Raw genomic sequence first — 18,012 nt, 5'->3', positions numbered from 1 at the left:
TCTGGTTGGCGCCATAGCAGTTCATGTACATATAGTATACATGTTATAAGTGATTATACCAGGCCCTAAAACACCAATATGCTTCCTATAGGAAAATAGAACAAGTCAGGCTGCTATAGACCCCTACATAGAAACTACATACCAGCAGAATACCTCACCTCAATCACACAAGCAGAACACACACCGACCCTCACCAAATACAGAATAAAGACACCGTAAACTATAAATAGAAACGTGCAGACAAAAATTGAACTGTAAACCACAAGAAGCCACACTTTACATGCAGTGCAACCATGGAAAAACAGAAACATCACCATTCCTCATAAAACAAACAAAATCAAGAAATATATATCATCTAGAGAGTAAAACCATACTATTAAAAATATTTCGAAACAGCTGACAAATAGAACATCTGATAAGTTAAAAGTCATACAAATGTTCAAAATTTCTATCACACACACATATGCACCCTGCCTTCTCATACATATACACACAGACATGCCATATGTCATACATACACACATGCTCTTTCATACATACCCACACACATAGTCATGCTCTCTCTCATACCCACACACAGACATGCTCTCTCATACATACATGCACACATAAAGACGTTCTCTCTCATATACACACGCATGCTCTTTCATACATACCCACACACAGTCATGCTCTCTCACACACACAGACATGCTCTCTCATACATACACGCTCTTTCATACATACCCACATAGTCATGCTCTCTCTCATACACACACGCATGCTCTTTCATACATACCCAAACACAGTCATGCTCTCTCTCATACCCACACACAGACATGCTCTCTCATCCATACACGCACACAGAGACGTTCTCTCTCATACACACACACATGCTTTCATACATACCCACATACATAGTCATGCTCTCTCTCATACCCACACACAGACATGCTCTCTCATACATACATGCACACATAGAGACGTTCTCTCACACACACACGCATGCTCTTTCATACATACCCACACTCAGTCATGCTCTCTCCCTCACTGCCCCTCCCCTAGAAGCACAAGACCAACAGCAACAGCCTTCTCCTCTAGGCTCTGCAGCATGTGGTGCTCTTCCTTTTTCTTCAGGCCTGTGTGGTTTTAGCCTTCTGTTCCTAACCCCCGCGGCTTATGCTCTCCTGCTACAGCTGAGCAGAGCCTGGGCCAATGTTACTTCTTCCAGATTGGGCAGGGGCTGCGCTCCTCAGCTGCTGCTGGTTCCGGCTCTTCATTGCTCTTGATTGCTGCAAAGTCCCAGGGTCAGGACTGCTGATCTTCTGCCTCTGCTAGCAAGGGCAGAGCCTCTCCTCCTTCTCACCCGCACGGCCCAGAAGAGAAAGCACCACGGCGCAGTCCTGCACTGGCAAGAAGGAGATGCCATGCCGCTGCCACCCCGACTGGTGGCGCTCCAGGTGACTGCCCAGTTCACCTTAGTGTATCCACCAGCCCCGTGGAAGAGAGAGAAGAAAACTTGCCAGTTTGAGAAGGAAGCCCAGACTGACAGCAGGTAAAGAAAAGGGTAAAAAGTAAAGGTATTAAGTTTCTGCTACAGGTTCCAGAGGGTGGAGCCTGCCCATTTATTCATCTCCGCCCACAAAGCCCCTCCCAGCCTGGATGATGATCGTCTGAGAGGGAAAGCGAAGGAGAGAGGACGCTCACATATGGCCACCAAAATATTCCGATCAGAGGCGAGCCAAAGAGCAAGCTAGGAGGACTCCTTTCTGTGCTGGGGTTGGGTTTCTTCCAGCTTGGAAATTTGTGCACCAGGAACTGATCCTGGGACACCGGAAACCTTTGTAACTTGCCCCAGGGCTCGCTCCTCTCTAGGACACCTCCTCGATCCTGTGCCTTACAGCAAAAACTGCCGCACCCAGAGAATTCTTCAAGAAGGCGCCCGGCTGCAAGGTCTCTAAACATGCACAGAAGCCCCAGGACACTTCCCGGGACAACGATTCTCGGGGTCTAATCTTTCATGTCCTCTGGAAGGAGTCGCCACTTTCTGGCTGGAGTCCAATGCTTGCAGGAGTGAGTAACATGGTTCCCTGCCACTGGGACTATGCACCTCAGTAAGGGGCCTTTCGTCCTCTGGAGTTCGGTGGTAAGTTTCTGTTTCACTAAATGTGAGATACAGGAGCCGTCGTGTTGGAAAGAGAATTTTATATTATAGGAACTATCCTTGCACCATGCAGGTTCAGAGCTACTCATGTTTTATATGTACAGTATATGCATTCATATAGCTACTATATATATATATATATATATATATATATATATATATATATATATATATATATAAATCTCTCTCCTATATTTTAACCAGGTTACATTGTCTGGTTTACAGTCCTCGTTGTTTAAAAGGGAAACAACATCTCTCTTTCCCTTTCACTATGTTGTTATTTTGCAGTCACTACAGCCATCCTGTGGACAAAGACAGAATTTCATTCATAAAATGTCTTAATGATTTTTGTGTAAAGCCCTTTTAACCGAGGGGTCTGTGAAGGCCGCAATCCTGCCTGGTTTTCAGGAGGAGATCCTGTTTGCCTACAAAGGAGGCCGGGTATCCAGATCTCCTGCATCTTCATCGTGGCAATCCTGAAAACCAGACTGGGTCGAGGAGAAAGTTTGGGAGCTCCCTGCACTAAAAACTTCCTTAACTGAAGACGTCAGCCCACAGTAGTTTAGCTTGTGTGGGGTAAAGGACCTTCGTGTGGTTTGAAGATGGCTCTGCACTGCTGGGGAGGGCCTCTCTACATCAGGGATTACTTAAACTCAGGAGCTAAATTCCAGCATTACAAGTGCAGTTTATTTGAGCCGCATCTACCAGAGGTCCCCAAACATCAAACATACATAAAATACATGAAAAACAACATAAAATAACACAAACTGAAGAGCCCTAGCCTGTGCAGCCTCTCATCATAGGGGAATTGTTCCATCCCCTTTGTCGGCCCCTAGTTCCGCTATGACATTTTTGAGATGGAGCAACCTGAGCCGCACACCATACTCAAGGAGCAGTCGTATATAGGGGCAATTCGATATTTTCCTTTTCGGATAATTTCTAACATCCTGTTTACTTTCAGAAGAATTCTTGTTTATTTTCAAATAGCAGAGGAACAGACATTAATGGTTCAGAATGAGAAGTACTTCCATATCCAAGCATTAATGACCTCACTTGTCTGAGAGCGTAGCTTTATAGGCTCAATATTGGGAATTATAAGCTTTGTGCAAAGGTTTGAACTGAATTTCCCTATAAAAGGACAAACTCAGTGAGCTCTTCCAATCGAGACTCCAGGGTTATGGCTTTGTCTAGCTCGGTATTCCATTTACCCAACAATAGTTGATACTGGGCGGGGGATGACAGGTGTCCAGTTTTGTATCGATTTACGAGGCATTGAAATAAAACTTCTCCCTCTTTTTTCTAACTACCAGAAATTTCATTGCTTAATCACAGGAGCCAGAATTGTTTAACATTCCTTCAAACTTGGTCATGCGAGATAGAAGGAAGAAAGGAGAAACAAAAATAGAGTTTACAAAGAGACAGATCTTTCCCTGCTTCTACTAAATCTTTTTGCTAAACCTATAGCTGCACAATTAGAATATTGCAAACTTTAGATTAGGTTTATCAGCTGAGGCCAGACACCCCACCGTTTAGATAAGTACTGGGTGCGCCACATAGAGAGTAGAAGGAATGGGGTCAGCCGCCCCCAGCTTAATCTGCAGGCCTGCCGGGAGGGGGAGGTAAATACTGAATGTGAAATCCAGGGTCTGTAACTATTTTTTTTGCTGTATGTCCTTTTCTGCTACATCGATAACAAATGCCACGAAACTTCTACGTGCAGGCCTTCCGGTTAACGTCCTGTCACGGATGGACGCAGTGACGACATTCTCATTCCCTCTTCTCTTCCGCATCATTTGCTCACCTGTCCGCAGTGGTCTTTATATCACCTTCTTTCTCATTCTCATAATTAGAGGGAGATTTGGGTTGAGGTTGACAGTGTTCCCAAAGAATTTCTAATTCTTCATCTCTATCAAGTAACTGTTTATTTAGACAGGTAATTTCAGACTTTCAAGGATCATTCAGTTTTTAGCTTTTCAATTAAATGAGCCTCATGCTGCTCATAGCATTGTCTATCTTCTGCCAGCCGGGTAGAAGATAACTTCTCCTGCATTAATCTATTACAGTTTTCTTTTTTTAATTTATCTGTCAACTAAAAAATGACATTTCAGAACTATTAGTAAAAATGTGTAACCTATCATTAAATCATCCGATGTACCTGAAGATTGGAAGATGGCCAATGATTCCCAAATATTTAAAAAGGGATCCAGGAGTGATCTGGGAAACTATAGACTGGTGAGCCTGACTTCAGTGCCGGGAAAAATCATGTAAACTTTATCAAATGCCTTCTGAAAACCCAAGTACACTACATCTACCGGTTCACCTTTATCCACATGTTTATTAACTCCTTCAAAAAAGTGAAGCAGATTTGTGAGGCAAGACTTGCCTTGGGTAAAGCCATGCTGACTTTGTTCCATTAAACCATGTCTTTCTATATGTTCTGTGATTCTGATGTTTAGAACACTTTCTAGTATTTTTCCTGGCACTGAAGTCAGGCTAACCGGTCTGTAGTTTCCCGGATCGCCTCTGGAGCCGTTTTTAAATATTGGGGTTACATTAGCTATCCTCCAGTCTTTGGGTATAATGAATTATGTTAATGATAGGTTACAAATTTTTACTAATAGGTTTGAAATTTCATTTTTTAGTTCCTTCAGGACTCTGGGGTGTATACCATCCGGTCCAAGTGATTTACTACTCTTCAGTTTGTCAGTCAGGCCTACCACAACTTCTAGGTTCACCGTGATTTGGTTCAGTCCATCTGAATCATTACCCATGAAAACCTTCTCCAGTATGGGTACCTCCCCAACATCCTCCTCAGTAAACATGGAAGCAAAGAAATCATTTAATCTTTCCGCGATTGCCTTATCTTTTCTAAGTGCCCCTTTAACCCCTTGATCTTCTAATGGTCCAACTGACTCCCTCACAGGCTTTCTACTTCGGATAGAGTGTGCTGCGGCAGTGTGCGGTTCAGTGTGCTGCGGCAGTCAAAAAAGCAAATAGAATGTTGGGAATTATTAGAAAAGGAATGATGAATAAAACGGAAAATGTCATAATGCTTCTGTATCGCTCCATGGTGAGACCGCACCTTGAATACTGTGTACAATTCTGGTCGCCGCATCTCAAAAAAGATATAATTGCGATGGAGAAGGTACAGAGAAGGGCTACCAAAATGATAAGGGGAATGGAACAACTCCCCTATGAGGAAAGACTAAAGAGGTTAGGACTTTTCAGCTTGGAGAAGAGACGACTGAGGGGGGATATGATAGAGGTGTTTAAAATCATGAGAGGTCTAGAACGGGTAGATGTGAATCGGTTATTTACTCTTTCGGATAGTAGAAAGACTAGGGGGCACTCCATGAAGTTAGCATGGGGCACATTTAAAACTAATCGGAGAAAGTTCTTTTTTACTCAACGCACAATTAAACTCTGGAATTTGTTGCCAGAGAATGTGGTTCGTGCAGTTAGTATAGCTGTGTTTAAAAAAGGATTGGATAAGTTCTTGGAGGAGAAGTCCATTACCTGCTATTAAGTTCACTTAGAGAATAGCCACTGCCATTAGCAATGGTTACATGGTATAGACTTAGTTTTTGGGTACTTGCCAGGTTCTTATGGCCTGGATTGGCCACTGTTGGAAACAGGATGCTGGGCTTGATGGACCCTTGGTCTGACCCAGTATGGCATTTTCTTATGTTCTTATGTTCTTATATATTTTAGAAAGTTTTTACTGTGAGTTTTTGCCTCTACGGCCAACTTCTTTTCAAATTCTCTTAGCCTGTCTTATAAATGTCTTACATTCAACTTGCCAACGCTTATGCATTATCCTATTTTCTTCTGTTGGATCCTTCTTCCAGTTTTTGAATGAAGATCTTTTGGCTAAAATAGCTTCATTCTCCTCCCCTTTTAACCATGCCGGTAATCATTTTGCCTTCTTTCCAGTTAGTCAGCCAGAGTGACTCACTGCTCTCTTGATTAACAAAGGTTGGTACCTAATCAAACCAAATCACACTACCTCAACACCTTTCCAAGGTGAGTAACTGAACTTAACTTTTCAATCTTTTTACTTAGGTATATGCTGCTCCTAGCTTATTTCTGGCTACTTTTTTCTTTTTTTTGTTTTTAATATACAAACACTAACTTCTGCTTACTAGCTTCCTTACAGACTATTAAAAATAAACACACTAACTACTGCTTACTAGCTGCCTTACTAACTGACTATTTAAAAATACAAACATTCTAACTTCTGTTTATTCGCTGTCTTACTGACTATTAAAAGCACAAACACACTAAATAATATTCCCAAATAGTTAACTTTGCCCCAATACTTTTAAAAAAGTCAATGTCCCAAGCAAAAACTTACTGATTCCTTTCAGCCACCAGCAAGGTGATCCTCTCCTCTCAGTGCTCCCACTGGATTGTAGTGTACATCATACACTACAAATGCTGGTGGAAGCAGCAATGTTCCCTTTGAGTTCTTATCAAATTTCAGACACAGCTGTGTGGCCTTCATTTTCTCTCTCAGGCTTTAGTATAAGTTAATTGCCAGTTTTCTCATCATAGACTTAGTGGAATAACTAAATAAACAGACTCTTGCCTGTTCGTAAACATTTCACAGTGCAAGACAGTAAATAGTTCACTGAGAGTTTGGCCTGTGGCCTTCAAACTAGTCTGTGTCTGGGTGAAAACTCTGAATCCCTACAACCTATCCTCTATGTACATCCTCAGCAAAAGTAACAAAAAATGACTCCAACACCTTGGAAGCTACAGCAGGAGAAGATTAGTAGTCAGATGTCATAGCAAATATACATCATGTACAAATGAAATCTTAACCTGCACCCATAGCCATATTCCCAGCTGATCAAACCAACCAGGAATTTAATAAAAGATCAATAAGACTGTGCAGCTGCAACAACCAAAAAAAGTCCTGTTCAGTACAAGGTCCAGGGTAACTTTCAAACAGGCACACGGGTGCACATTTGCACACATACATAGGCCTGCACCCAGGGATGCGGCTATCTTATAACCTGCGTCATATGTGCATACATGTTATAAAATAGTCTGGCCATGTGCACATGTACGCCAAATTTTAAGTGGAAGCTCAAATTCCACTTCTACCGCGCAAGTCAGGTGATTTTTAAAACGGAGCGTGCCCACGCCTCCACTGATGAATTAAGCCATGTGACCGTACCTTGGTGAATTACCTGCAGTTTGGAGGGGCATAGCAATGTGCATTGGACATTTAGTTATATAGCTTAGTGCAAACTGGGGCAAATTCTCGACACAGGGCAGCGACCTTGATGGACTAAACCTGATAAACCAGGATTCTCTTGTTATCATAAGCGAGCTGTTGGCCCCAACAAAAGGCTTGTAAGATGTCTGTTTTGTATTTTTTACCTGAACTTTACAAACCACCTAATGTTATTTATTGTTGTGGCTTGTTTCTCTTCTGACTCAGCCTCCCTCATCAGTGTGAGAAAAGTAGTTCAGGAGTCTAAAGATGAAAGGATATGTAAGGTGTCATGTTTTGCAATGGATGTGGAGAGTGAGCCATGTGGTCCCCAATACAATGGAAAATGCAGGACGTATATCAGGCCAAATCATAGAACAACTGAGTGTTCTCAAAGTAACTTCGCTTAGTGAAAGTGTTTCCAAAACTAGGAATTTGAAAGAGAACGCCACTTCAGTCAAACTCTCACATGGTTAGATGCAGAACCTGCATGGTCAGGAACATTCAAGTATTGATGAGATCTTGAGTGTGCTGCTGTATCACTACTACTACTTAACATTTCTGTAACGCTTCACAATATATGAAATGCTGTACAAACATACAAAAAAAAGACAGTCCCTGCTCAATAGAGCTTACAATCTAATAAGACAAACATACAGGTCCACGAGACTTGGTTAAAAGAAAGTTAGTCAAGACTAAAAGCAGACAATCAGGCATAAGATTTAAAAGCAGTTTCAAAAAGATGGGTCTTTAGATAGGATTTAAACATGGCAAGAGAGGAAGCATGATGCACCAATTCAGGAAGACTATTCCAAGCACACAGTGCAGCCAGGTGGAAAGCAAAGAGTCTGGAATTGGCAGTAGTGGAGAAGAGCACAGATCGGAGTGACTTATCCAAGAGCGGAGTGCATGAGCAAGGAGGTAGAGAGAGATAAGGTGAGAGATAGTGAGGTGCTGCAGAGTGAAGGCATTTGTAGGTGAGAAAGAGGAGTTTGAACTGTATGCAGGAGCGGAAAGGGAGCCAATGCAGCGACTTCAGAAGAGGAGTTATATGAGCATAGCAACTTTGGCAAAAGATAAGTTGCACACTGAATTTAGGAAAGATTGCAGTGGAGAGAGATGACTTGCTGGGAAACCTGTGAGGAGCAGGCTGCAATAGTCTACGTGGGAAGAGATAAGAGAGTAGATAAGGGTTCTGGTAGTGTGTTCAGAAAGGAAGGGACAGATTTCGACAAGGTTATAAAGAAAGAAACAACGTATTTTAGCAGTGTTTTGGATATGCGTAGAAAAAGAGAGAGACGAGTTGAAGAGAACTCCAAGGTTATGAGCTGATGGGACAGAGATGACGACCGTGCTATCCTCAGAAACAGAAAAAGGAAGATGAGGGGAGGTGGGGGGGGGGGGGGGGGGAAAGATAAGGAGCTTCATCTTGGCCATGTTGTGTTTAAGGTGGTGGTGGGACATCCAGGCAGCAATGTCAGACAGGCAGGCAGAGATTCGGGATTGGATTTCAGGTGAAATGGATTTCAGCATAAAAATGGTATTAAAAGCCATGAAAGGAAATCAGAGCACCAAGGGAATTAGTATATAGTGAGAAGAGAAGAGGGCCTAGGACAAAGCCCTGAGGCATACCAATTGATAGTGGAATGGCAGTAAAGAAGGAACCACCAGATGAAACGCTAAAAGTGCGATGGGAGAGGTAAGACGAGAACCAAGACAGGACAGAGTCCCGAAATCCAAGCAAGGACAGAGTATCAAGGAGTAGGTAGTGATCAACAGTGTCAAACGCAGCAGACAGGTCAAAGAGGATAAGGACAGAGTAAAGACCTTTGGCTTTAGCCATGAATAGGTCATTGGAAACTTTGGCAAGGGCGGTTACAGTTGAATGTAGAGGGCGAAAACCAGATTGGAATGGATCAAGAATGGCTTGAGATGTAAGAAAGTCAAGACAATGGCGGTGAACAATAGTTGGAGGCAAAAGGGAGAAGGGATATGGAATGATAGTTGCAGGACAGGTAGGATCCAGTGAGGGTTTTTTAAGAAGCACATTTGAAGGCAACGGGAACAGTAGCAGTGAAGAGTGAGATATTGAGGATGTGACAGATGGAAGGGATGACTGCAGTGGAGATGAAGCTGAGGAATTCGGTGGGGACAAGGTCAGAGGAACAAGTAGTGAATTTGATGGAAGAGAGAAGACAGGCAGTTTCCTCCACTGTGACTTCAGGAAAGGAGGAGAGAGTGGCGGAGGCCAGGGGAAGGATAGAGGAAAGAAGTGGGGGAGAGGCAGGTAAAGGTGAAATAGTTGAGAACTGAAGACTAATTTTGTACCAAGATTTGGACCCCAGCCTGAACCCCGCCACTGGGCTTGAGGTCGCTTGTTCTGGTGCTGGATGAAGTAAGTAGTCAACATGTAGTTGAAAGGATCCCCTGCATCAGTTTCTCTCTGAAGTCCAGGTCCAGAGATGCCGGGAACAATCCTGGAAGATGGTTTCTGAATTTGGAGATTCCAGGTTATTGCAATTATTTGCTTTCCTGCTAAAGTTAAATAAATTGTATTCAATTTTTCTCTTTTATAAAGATCTTGCTAAGCCAGAAAATGGTAATTTTGATGGGAGCTGAGATATGCTTTCAAGGAGAATATTCAACAGGCACTGGGTGCTGTCCTATGTGCCAGGCAGGTATGTGAAAATAAATAACAGTAGCACTAATTTCAAAGGCGTCCTGTTATGCTAAATAAAGAACCATGAGAACGTGACCTGCGTGTGGCTGTTCAGCACACTATGATTTGCACATGACTGCATGGCCTACAGCTCAGAGCTCCAAAACCCACTTGTACATCCTCTTGTTGGACGTGTGATGCCCTCGGAGTGGGGAGGTGGCATAGCTTAGTGGCTGGAGCAATGACTGTGATTCTGGAGAAGTCCTGAGATAAATTCAACACTCACTGCTGCCACTGCCTTTCCTTGTGTACCCTTCCACTGGTCAAGACACTTTACCTAACGTTTTGTGAGGCACCCTGTATGGATCCTGTGTGAGCCTTTAGTGGTACCTCACTTAATAGTTATCATTAATTTTTATCCTACCCAATGAACATTTAAGTAGAATTATGTAAAGATTTGATACTTAAGTCCTCTATCCACACCTGGAGTCATAAAATCTGGCCACATGGTTCCATGATAAACTCCAACACCACTGGCTCCCAGGACAATGATCACCATACTATTGTTTTCGTTTTTACAGGATGGTGTTTTCTGACCTACAGTTGTCTTAAAAGCAAGGCACAAAATGAACACACTCAGCTTTCACTTTGTAAAACAGACGTGCAGTTCAATAAATTATCAAAATGTAACTGGAGAGAGCCAGGATGCAGTAACCACAGACAATTGGTGAAAATCTTTGGTGGTTCTTGACATAAACCCAATTTTTCTTGTGCATATTTCAGGTACCAGGGTACGTAACCACTGCAAGGAGACTTCAGGAACAAACTGCATTCCCTGCATGGCAGGGACATATATGGATCATCCTAGTGGCCTTACAGATTGCTTCAAATGCAAAATTTGTGATACAGGTAAGACTAGCAATTCCAGTGATGCGTTAAATTCTAATTAAGGGGGCGACTTTCAGTTGTAAAGCATGAAGCTTGTCTTTAGCACACATGCAGGGAGTCAGAGCTTGAAAATGTATAAAGTGTGCGCATTATAAGTGCCACATGCTTTGCACCCACTGTTGAGCACGATGCAGAGAGAGAGTACATGCACTCATGAAAATGTGATATATGCACACCCATCTCTGCTCCATTTTTTGGCTTCCAATTCCAACAGAAACTGCCCCTACTGGGGACGGTACCACGAACCCCTTATGTGCGGCCAGCTGTGGGTTTTCCTTCCCCTCCCCTCCTGCCAGCCAGCCGTAGCAGTCCCAGTCTTCTGGCGGCATGGATTCAGGTTCCTTCTGAAACCCAGCGCAGAGTCCGCGCTTATCAATGGCTGGGACCAGAAGCACTGCCTTGCGCAGCATCCCCTGGCGAGGCTGAGGAGAAGACTTCAAATTGGCAGTGAAAGCCAGGTAATCCCGCATGGCAGTGTGTGGTACTGCCATCAAGCTGACCCCAGCTGGCTCCGATTGTTCATGGAGAGCCTGCTCCAGCCATCGCTATGTACCGTTGCGTGCGTGGCCATCTAGCGCTGCTTTTCTTAGGAGAAAATGTAACTGTAGAGTAAAAATAGGACTGGATCAGTAGGTTGAGCCATGAACATCTGGGTAATCCTTGCAGGAATGGGACTGACTGAGAAACAGAAGTGCACTTACGTGAAGAACACCGTATGTGACTGTGAAAGTGGGTTTTACTGCGCAGAACCACAAGAGGAGGACTGTGAACTGTGCCAGAGGTGGACGAGTTGTGAGCCTGGTTATTACGTGGGGAAGCCTGGTAAGGGCAATGCACTATTTCATAACTTCGCAATCTGCACGAAATATTATGCATTTATAAAGTAAGCAGGAGTGCAGTCTGCAGTTTAGTAATGCATTACTGTGTCCCAGCTTTAAACATGAAACTCTGACGTCTCAAGTCAAAGCCCTGGTGCAGCACAGGCTTGGCCAGATTTAAATTCAGAGTAAAAAGTTGCAACAGATCTAGGAGTCAAATTACCTGCACATTTCAGAAAAGCACATCTTTTACTAAAGGACTGAATTTCCTGCAGCTTCCTGAAGGGCAACTCTTTTCACTCAATCTGGAAAGACATGTGTACAAAATGCTGTGAGATTTTTATCCGATTCTTAAATTTTCTTCTGGGTTGGCCTGGTGGCTCCGCGACAGTGCTGTGTGTTGCCACGTGGAAGGTCTCCAGTTCGATCCCTAGGTAAGCCAAGCCTGTGGATACTGCAAAGGCAACGTTCACAGCACCTGTGGGGTGGAGAGAGAGACATGGTCATCACCCAAGGGTGACACCTGGTGGCAAGATTCATTCTAAGGTTCTGGAGGGAGCTCTGGTGACCCTGGCTGGGGACACCAGAGGAGGTTGTGAATGAAGGCTCATGGCACTGGATCCCAGCCCCGATTCCAACTGAGATACAAAGGAGCAGATGGAAAAAAAAAAAGTGTTACTTTTGGACAAAAGATGTGCTCTTTCAGATGTGTGTGGCCAAAGTGACTTGCGGACATTTTTGTATTTTGTTTCCACCCTGTTTTTGCTGAAATGCAAATCTGGACCCAATGGACCAAACCCTCATAGCCCAAGAACCCTGCAAGCCCTGGGGACGACGCGGCGCGCACAGATCAAGCTGTAGGAGCAATGATTACTCCACAGTGAAGATCGGTTCCTGTTTTAACAACAAACCTGCCAGTTTCGCTCGGGTTTCTCATGTATACTGACTCTGAATTTAGTCCAATGTCAATGGCTGAGTTTGTCATGACTTCTACATTGTAGGTGGAATTGAAATTACAGTTGCTTGGCTGTGTCTTCCATTACACTACACACACATTTCTCTATATCTGGAATTGAGCATATTCTGTTAGTGCAGAGTGGAAGTCCAAGAGCTTGTTTCATGAATCATAAAATGTCACATCACACAATGTTCTCCCTAAAATGAGATGACATTTATCTTAAAAAAAAAAAAATCATGCAAATTCCCAGGAAAATTCCCTAATACGGCAAACATACAAAAAGTTGCTCTTGATTTCTCGGTGAAATCTCACTGTATTTCCAGTGGGAAAGTGTTCAGGTGAAATAGAAGCAGTTTTGGCATTTTGATGTGTCTAGCCCAGTGAGTCAAGAACGTGTTTCTTTATTGCAGGCACAGAAACAAAGGACACGGTTTGTGAAAGATGTCCTGATGGCACATTCTCAATGAAATATATGTCAGAAAAATGTGAGCCATGGACCAGGTGTGTGAATCGTGTCTGTTGTTCTTAGGAGAAACGGGACTCTGCTGGGGAATACAAGGAAAATATAGCTAGTGATACGGCAGCACTATAGCTTTTGGGTAAATTTTCTACTTTATCTTAAACCCTACTTCTAAATGAAGAGAGTGCTTCCTTCCAGACCCATCATAGGGAAGTAATCATAAGAACATAAGAAAATGCCATACTGGGTCAGACCAAGGGTCGATCAAGCCCAGCATCCTGTTTCCAACAGTGGCCAATCCAGGCCATAAGAATCTGGCAAGTACCCAAAAACTAAGTCTATCCCATGTAACCATTGCTAATGGCAGTGGCTATTCTCTAAGTGAACTTAATAGCAGGTAATGGACTTCTCCTCCAAGAACTTATCCAGCATACAGTTCCTATAACATGCTGCTTATTTAGGGATCAGATGTTGCTATTTGCAGGATTAAAATACTGGGCAGGCATCTGAGCCGTACTGACAAGAAATGAACCAATACGATTGACCTAGTATGGTGTTTGTTACAAATGCCTCCAGTCTGAATAAATGGTGAGAATCAGCCCATTCATAGTTTGAATAAAGTGTACATTAGGACACCTTACCCAAGTCTACATCAGGTCCGTGCAGAAGAGAGCAGAGCCGTTCAGGACTAGTCACAAACGTATTAGCGTAGTCCACTGAGAAAGTCTCACCTACAGCTTGTCCATCAGCGTTAGCCAAGCGGAGTAAAACAAGGGCACCAGTGTCTTAAATCACAGTTATGTGAGCACAGAGCTTGTTTCCTTCTTGCCAAGTCAATCCTCTCTCTTCCACCCTAGGTGCAGTGATCAAAACAAGATCAAAGAAAAAGCTGGGACACTCACCTCAGATTCTGTCTGCAAAGACAAAGATATGACTGGCGTGATCATCTCAGCTGTAACAGTCTTCATTGTTTTGATTGCCGTCATTTGTACGATTCTTCTAATTCGTTTTAGGGCACAGAAAGGACACTTTGATTTACATTTTTCCGGTAAGCAGGAACCTAGATATCTGGCCCCCTTTAAAAAGAGAGAAAATGGGAGAACCCTTTAGCTAGCACCTCCATCAGGCCCTAAGGGTGGGTTTAACATAAGAGTACTCTCAAGACTGTCCGTTTGGTATCTTGTTAAGTCTCCTTACCTGTCAGTGTTACAGTGATAAACCAAACCCTGGGATGGTGCCTGTGTGTGGCTGCTCCAGGTCTCCCAACTCAGATCTGCTTTTCTAAGTAGGTTTTCAAAATATTCTACAGCTGATACCGGGCAATGGAAAAGCATGAGAGAATCTGAGGCAGTGGGCGATAGTTCAGGCTAACAACATTCAGAGGAAAAACAAAACAAAACCCAAGCCTCCCTAGCTTCTCCTTTAGTTAAAGAGAAGCACAGCTAAAGAAGCCATGGCTAGGACAGGCCTGACTCTGGTAAAGGTTTTCTAAGATGTTCCCATGCAAGAAAGCTCTGGTTCTCAGGAGCTGAACAGAGAGCAGGTGAGCCCTCTGGCTTGTCCCTTTCTCCTGCCTGTCACGTCCCCAGTCATCAGCTGGGTGCAACTGGTGGAGAGGAGTGTGGCAAGAAGAGAGGTGGATGAGGGCCAGCTCCCAGGAAATTTCACTACAACTGTGTACTTTCTAAACTGGGAACAGGACATCATAAGAATATAAGAACATGCCATACTGGGTCAAACCAAGGGTCCGTCAGGCCCACTATCCTGTGTCCATCACTGACCGGTCCAAGTCACAAGTACCCAAACATTAAATAGATCCCATGCTACTAATGCTAGTAACAAACAGTGGTTATTCCTTAGTGATTAATAGCAGTTTATGGACTTCTTCTCCAGGAACTTAACCAAACCACATCCTCTGGCAATGAATTCCAGAGCTTAATTGTACATTGAGTGAAAAAGAATTTTCTCCAATTTGTTTTCAATGTGCTACTTTCTAACTTCAAGGAACGACCCTTAGTCCTTCTATTAACAGAGAGACTAAGTAACCGATTCACATTTATCCATTCAAATCCTTTCATGATTTTAAACACCTCTATCATATCCCCCCTCAGCCGTCTCTTCTCCAAGCTGAACAGCCCTAACCTCTTCAGCCTTTCCTCATAGGGGAGCTGTTCCATCCCCTTTATCATTTTGGTGTGTCCCCCCCCCCCCCCCCCCCCGTTCATGTGACATTATTTGATTTTGCATGCGCTCCTATGACTAAACCAAAGTGCTCTAGATAATTGAATCAAAAGAACTATTTTACCATTATAAAAGTAAAGAAAATTGGCAGCCGTATTAATTCATAATTTTAATGTGACTTAATGTAAATGAGCCAAACATGGAAAGAATAATCCCAAAAGCAACTGAGCCTAATTAAAAGAAGAGTTGTGAGAAAAATTAAGAAACTATTTGTGCTTTTCTTATAAAAATGTATTTTTTAGAATCCGGTCCAAGTATGTGCAGCCTGCAACTTCCACATTCAGCAAAGAACTGATTCCTTGCACGCTGTCTTGATTTTACACAACAGAAGGGAAATGAAATTATTAATGCGTTTCTTTGTTTTCTTCTTTCTTCACAGACTTGTGTAAAAAGGTAGGCACCTTAATTCTTTTCCTTGGGGCTCCTGGAAGAGGCCTTGTTGGGAGGTGCAGCATAGCCCTGGCGTGGCACTCTGCGAAATACAGACTGCGACACTGCTGGGCCTCAGCTGTGCATGTCCAGAGGCTCTCCCTGTCCCTGCTTCTCTAGCAGACATTTTGTCAAACCAATCCAATGGCTTTGCCTCCTCACGCCACAAATCTTCATGGTTAATCGGCTGTCATATAGAAATGTGATATAGTGGGCAGATTATTTTTGTGTTTTTTTCTTATTGTTTCTATCTTGGCGGTTTGAAATTCGGTTTTTATACATTTTAATTATCTTGTACATCCATATATATATATATATATATATATATATATATATAGCGAGTGACCAGAAAATACTAAAGACAATTATATGTACAAAAATTTAAAACATACATAATTATCTAAGCTGCTCTGCGACTACGGTAGATTTGACATGTTTCAATCACTTAGGGCCTGATTTAGCACTTTTCCCCCCATAAGCACCAAATAAGGATTAAAAAACCCCCTTAGTAAATCAAGCCCCTAGAGATAATGATGGGGGTCGCATGCTCTCCAGTTTCCATCGCGCGCCTCACTCCTCACCCATGACTTCTGTTTCGTTGCTTTTATTGCAGTAACATAGCAAACGATAGCAGATAAAGGCCTGGAAGTGCTTTTCCGTGGTGTTGGTGGATCTGGACCTCGCAGTGATCTTGGCTGAGCTGGTTAATGTGTTTCCCTTTACAGAAAGCTCCAGGAAAAGTTGAAGAGGTTTCACTCTGTGCAGACAACACGGATGGTCGGGGGCCCAGCGCTGGCTCCAGGACACCTTGCCACAATTCTCACGTTTCCTCCAGGGAAGCAGAAACGGACAACAGAAAACGCTTTCCATCCAAGGGCAAAGAAACCCAAAGTCAGGAGGCAGCGTTATTACAGCCCCCAAAGAGTGAGTGTTTTAATCAAATAATCTGTACCGTACTCGTGCAAGTCCCTTCTGCTTTACAATTCACTGCCTCCCAGTAAAGGCCTGGCCATAATTTGTCTTCCACTTACATTCAAGGCAGCTCATGCTACATCTCTTCCCTGTGTATTAGCCTATACGCCTTCCAATATCTCGCAATCCCCGGCTTGTACAACTCTCACCGCCCCTCCTTCGCTTGTCTTCAGATTGTTGTGCCTTCTCCTCTCTTGGATTCTCTCTGCTGGAAGAGTCTTTCCCCTCAAATTCACAACCTTGGCCCTCTCGCACACCCTCCTAAAATCCCAATTATTTATGCTGTCATTTCCAAGTTAGTAACTATCGGTCTTGCTTTGTGCCACGTCTCCTTTACTCCATTTTTCATCGCCTTGCCCCTTTTGAGACTGAAAATGAGAGAGTCTAAGAGCTCCGCTGAAAATGGGCCCGTTACTGTCTGCCAGAGACAGATACAGCCCACACCTCCTGTGGGGAGACATCAAGCCAGTGAGCATCGGAGGGAACACTAGATAAATCTGCAGTCATTCTTCTTTCTTTACCTAAAAGCTTTTTATATTCCACCCAACCTGGACATGCAAGTCAGAGCGGATCACACTATTTTAATATTCAGCAATAATGCACATATTATTACTGCTAATGACTGCAAGCCTTATGCGGAGACAAATTTAACTGAAAGAAACACAGCTTACTGTCACTTATTTACAGCGATGTTTTAAACTGCTTTGTCTCCATATGACAGGTGGAAATGCGACTGTTATTGTGCATCAGACAGTGAATATTTCATTACCTGCAGAGGACACAGACATGGACTCAGGCGTTCACTGTTCTGAGGAGCTTTCTGATTTGACCAAACCCATTGAAGAAACTGGCAGATGAGCAGAGAAAATGGCCTTTGATCAATAAAAAGCCCTTTCTTTTGCCTCCTGGAAGAAGGAACAATCTCCATAGAATACACTTCCTCTGGGATGTCAGGGGGGCACTTTAGTGTACCTTGAGGTCAAGAAGCACGGTGAATTGGACTCTTAGTGCAGACAACTGTCATGTGAAAGACTGAGAAACTACTCCTTACCTGATAATTTCCTTTTCTTTAGGACAGTCAAAAGAATCCAAAACAGGGGGGGGCGTGGCCTGACCACCAATGTGAGCGGACGTGCGGCGGCTCGGCTCCTCTCCCCACGGAC

General features: G+C 43.4%; 1 protein-coding gene across 2 annotated transcripts; it reads left to right on the top strand.

Moving 5' to 3' along the window:
• Positions 1–1,192: 1,192 nt before the first annotated feature.
• On the top strand, positions 1,193–17,732 carry TNFRSF14 (TNF receptor superfamily member 14). Of its 2 annotated transcripts, XM_029578171.1 has the most exons (10): positions 1,193–2,125; positions 6,077–6,166; positions 9,943–10,042; positions 10,807–10,932; positions 11,638–11,793; positions 13,158–13,248; positions 14,065–14,255; positions 15,828–15,841; positions 16,603–16,801; positions 17,571–17,732. In XM_029578171.1, exons 3-10 carry the CDS (start codon positions 9,961–9,963, stop codon positions 17,705–17,707), a joined length of 996 nt encoding a protein of 331 aa, XP_029434031.1. In that variant the 5' UTR covers positions 1,193–2,125; positions 6,077–6,166; positions 9,943–9,960; the 3' UTR covers positions 17,708–17,732. The 2 variants fall into 2 exon arrangements, with proteins under 2 accessions (XP_029434031.1, XP_029434030.1); XM_029578170.1 differs by lacking the exon at positions 6,077–6,166 and having other exon boundaries at positions 1,195–2,125.
• Positions 17,733–18,012: the final 280 nt, after the last annotated feature.

The sequence above is a fragment of the Rhinatrema bivittatum genome, chromosome 15 (genome assembly GCF_901001135.1).
Source record: "Rhinatrema bivittatum chromosome 15, aRhiBiv1.1, whole genome shotgun sequence".
NCBI lineage: Eukaryota > Metazoa > Chordata > Amphibia > Gymnophiona > Rhinatrematidae > Rhinatrema > Rhinatrema bivittatum.
The sequence above is the reverse complement of the archived record's forward strand: the minus strand, read 5'-3'. Positions and strand labels throughout refer to the sequence as shown.